Source organism: Phalaenopsis equestris, unplaced genomic scaffold, assembly GCF_001263595.1.
Source record: "Phalaenopsis equestris unplaced genomic scaffold, ASM126359v1 Scaffold001146, whole genome shotgun sequence".
In the NCBI taxonomy this organism is placed as follows: Eukaryota; Viridiplantae; Streptophyta; class Magnoliopsida; order Asparagales; family Orchidaceae; genus Phalaenopsis; species Phalaenopsis equestris.
This window is the reverse complement of record NW_018165585.1, coordinates 777,569-780,767: the sequence shown is the minus strand read 5'-3', so window position 1 is coordinate 780,767 and position 3,199 is coordinate 777,569. Positions and strand designations below refer to the sequence as shown.

Below are 3,199 nucleotides of genomic sequence, written 5' to 3'. Positions count from 1 at the left end.
GCAGATCGACGACCCCACCCCCCAACACATCCACCACCAATCCCCACCACACCCATCACCCAACCCAACACACCCATCACCCAACAACCACCTAATCCCCATCATATTCACCACTTCACCCCCAGTGCATCCACCACCATTATACAGCACAGCTACCACATTCAACCCCAACACATCAACCACCCCACCCCCAGCATATCCACCACCCCACCCCATCACATCCACTACCAATCACCAGCATAGCCACCACCCAACCCCCACCACATCCACCACTTAACCCTCAACACATCCACCACCCAACACCCACAAACACAAAAAGAGCTACTCCAAAAGACCCTTATGGTTTAAAATGAAAAATTATTGCAGATGCTCTAAACAGGATAAAATTATAAAGAGGCCCTTTCAGGTGAAAATATTCAGAATGCCCACAACCACAACCACAATGAACCACAACCCATTTCCATATTTCATTTGAAGCAATTACATACATGTCACCTTAATGAATCACAACCACAACCTATTATCATATTTCATACGACGCAAATAAATATTGAAAGCACACACACACTCGCAATCACAACACATAGAGCACCCAACCACATCTCAACATAACACACACCCACAACCACCATACACATTCCCACAACCACAACACACAACATCCAACCACAACTCACTTCACACACAGCCACACACACCCCCACAACCACAACATAAACACCAATAACCACCACACACACACGCCCACAGCCACACACACACCCACATCCACAACATACGACACCCAACCACAACCCACAAGCCACACCTCAATGAAGAATCTCCTCATTTTTATATCAATGCAATTGCATACATGCCACCCAAAACATTGTCATCTACAAATGAAGCATCCTCTTTCATTTATTTTTCAATTTATAGTTGAAGCATAAAAGAAAAAATTGTGTTGTATTGAATAGATGCAAACGTAAAAAGGACACCCAAAAGAATGCTATGAGCAAACCAAACTCTTTTACATCCAATTTTTAAATTGTCACACAAACATCAAAGGAATTGATTAAATCCCATCCAATATTTTTCATTTGAGGCAATGACATAGAGGGTACCCAAAAACTTGTTATCTCTGAATGAGCACCCTCTGCAAATGAGTATCTAAAACCTTGTTATCGAAAAATCGCTTAAAGACAGACATTCCATGAGAAAACCACAAACATAATATCATTCCATTGAAAAATCATCACAAATCGCATCTAGAAAGGTATTCCATTGAAAATTACTTACAAAGCACAATAACCTGAGGTCGGAGTGAGGAGGAAGATGTGAAAGGCACCGCTAATCGTGAGATAGGAGCATTCGAGGTAAAGAGACGAACGAGGAGTCGCCTAGGACAGAACGGGGGTTGAGCGAAGAGCGAAGGACATGCGGGTAATAAGCGGGGGTAAGAACGCGGACCGCGGGATCCAGCTTGCAGTGTTTATTAAAAAAAACCCAAACGGCTTTTGTTATTAATATAAATGTCCCCAACTAAAAATGCAATAAAATCCCCGAAGTATAAACCCTAAACACGAAAAAATATTACATCAGGACTCCGCACGTAGAGCTACGTGCGGGGTCCAATGAAATAACGCTGTGGAGGAGATCGGCCTGATAACACTAGAGAATATTCACCTCGTGTTATTCAGGTGTTATTGTGTGTTATTCAAGTATTATTGATGTGTTATTGTGTTATTATAACACCGAAAATATTTTAGAATAAAATAACACCCAGAAGATTTTCTGGGGTGTTACGAGACAGATCACCTCTATGACAATTTTATCGGACTCCCAACTTAATAATTTTTCCCCAAACAGAGAGACGTTTTAGCCGGCACAGTCAAAGAAAGCGATTGCCAATCCAAGCTAATTTGTGATTCATCCGGCATTGCCATTACTTGCGGCTATCAATGGCAGGTTTAAGATGGCCTCCTGATGATTCCGATTTACCCCACCAGCGGGCACCGGCCTCGGGGGACCTGATCTCGGACGATGACCGCTCGGTGGCTGCAGACTCGTGGTCAATAAGGAGTGAGTACGGGAGCACGCTTGACGACGATCAACGCAACGTTGATACCTCTGAAGTCCTCTCCAGTGGAAACTTACGACCTGCTTCCGATTACAGGTCTCGATCTTTGTTTCATTTTGTTTTCATTCGGACTAATTGAGCATATATAGGATTTGTTAGGTCTCTCACAAATTTTCAGGGCACTTAGAAGCTGTAGAAGCTCGAGTGCATTTGGCTTATTCGGGGTTTTAGAAGGTGGGTGGTTCGGTTGATGTTCGAACCCATGCCATTTTCAAATGGGAACTCATTTGTACTGTCGGTGAAACAATTAGAAAAAATAATGTGTCTGTAACTAATATATCGGCAGTTAGACGTTCAGGGCTATGTTAGTTTAGCAATTATTCAGTTGCGAAAAACATTTCTGTGCTAGGCTTACTATGGCATGCCTGTGCACAATGCTGGTTGCATGCACAGTGGTGTGTATCATATGATAAACTGAAATACATAGCTACTGGATCATTAATTAAAAAATATGTTTGCACCAACTCCCTCCTGGTTATTTCCTTCAATAAAGGAAATGGGCAGTGACGCGGAGCTCCCTGGGCTGAGCCACTTGGACCGGTTTAGCCAAGGGGTTAATTGGACCGACCGACTCCTATTTTGGGGTCTAGGGTTGCCGCCCAAGGGGAGGGGCCTCCCCCTCATACTTATTTATTATCTACATTCGTTATTTTCTGATCGAGGGTTAGTTTTTGCTTTGAGATTTTCTGTACCAGAAGATAGAGAAGATCCAATAAAACAACAAGGATACAAAGGCTAAAATGATGAAGCTCCTCAAATATTATTAAAATAAGAGAGCAACGACTAAGAAACAACTGCTTCCATGGGCTTGAGGAATGCTAGGAGTTCATTGGCATGAGAGGGTGGAGAGTAGTGCCATCATATCGCAAACCATTCCTACCCTCCCTTAAGCAGCGCACATGATATAACTACATGCTACACAATTTTTATTTATTTATATATATCCAAAATTTTTCTATTTTCATTTATAATATTTGGGTGTGATAAATATATGCATGAAAAATTTATATTTTATCTTTACAGAGTTAATAATAGTGATATTTTTGATGTGTTATTAAAAATTGATGTAATATATATATA

General features: G+C 41.5%; 1 protein-coding gene across 1 annotated transcript in view; it reads left to right on the top strand.

The window, feature by feature from the left end:
- The first annotated feature begins 1,818 nt into the window (after window positions 1-1,818).
- The window catches only part of LOC110033353 (protein-lysine N-methyltransferase Mettl10), a 20,706-nt gene continuing 19,325 nt past the window's right edge, over window positions 1,819-3,199 (top strand). Inside the window, exon 1 of the mRNA XM_020737287.1 lies at window positions 1,819-2,155. Within this exon, the coding sequence (XP_020592946.1) occupies window positions 1,941-2,155 (215 nt within the window). The 5' untranslated portion in view covers window positions 1,819-1,940. The remainder of the gene's footprint in view (window positions 2,156-3,199) is intronic.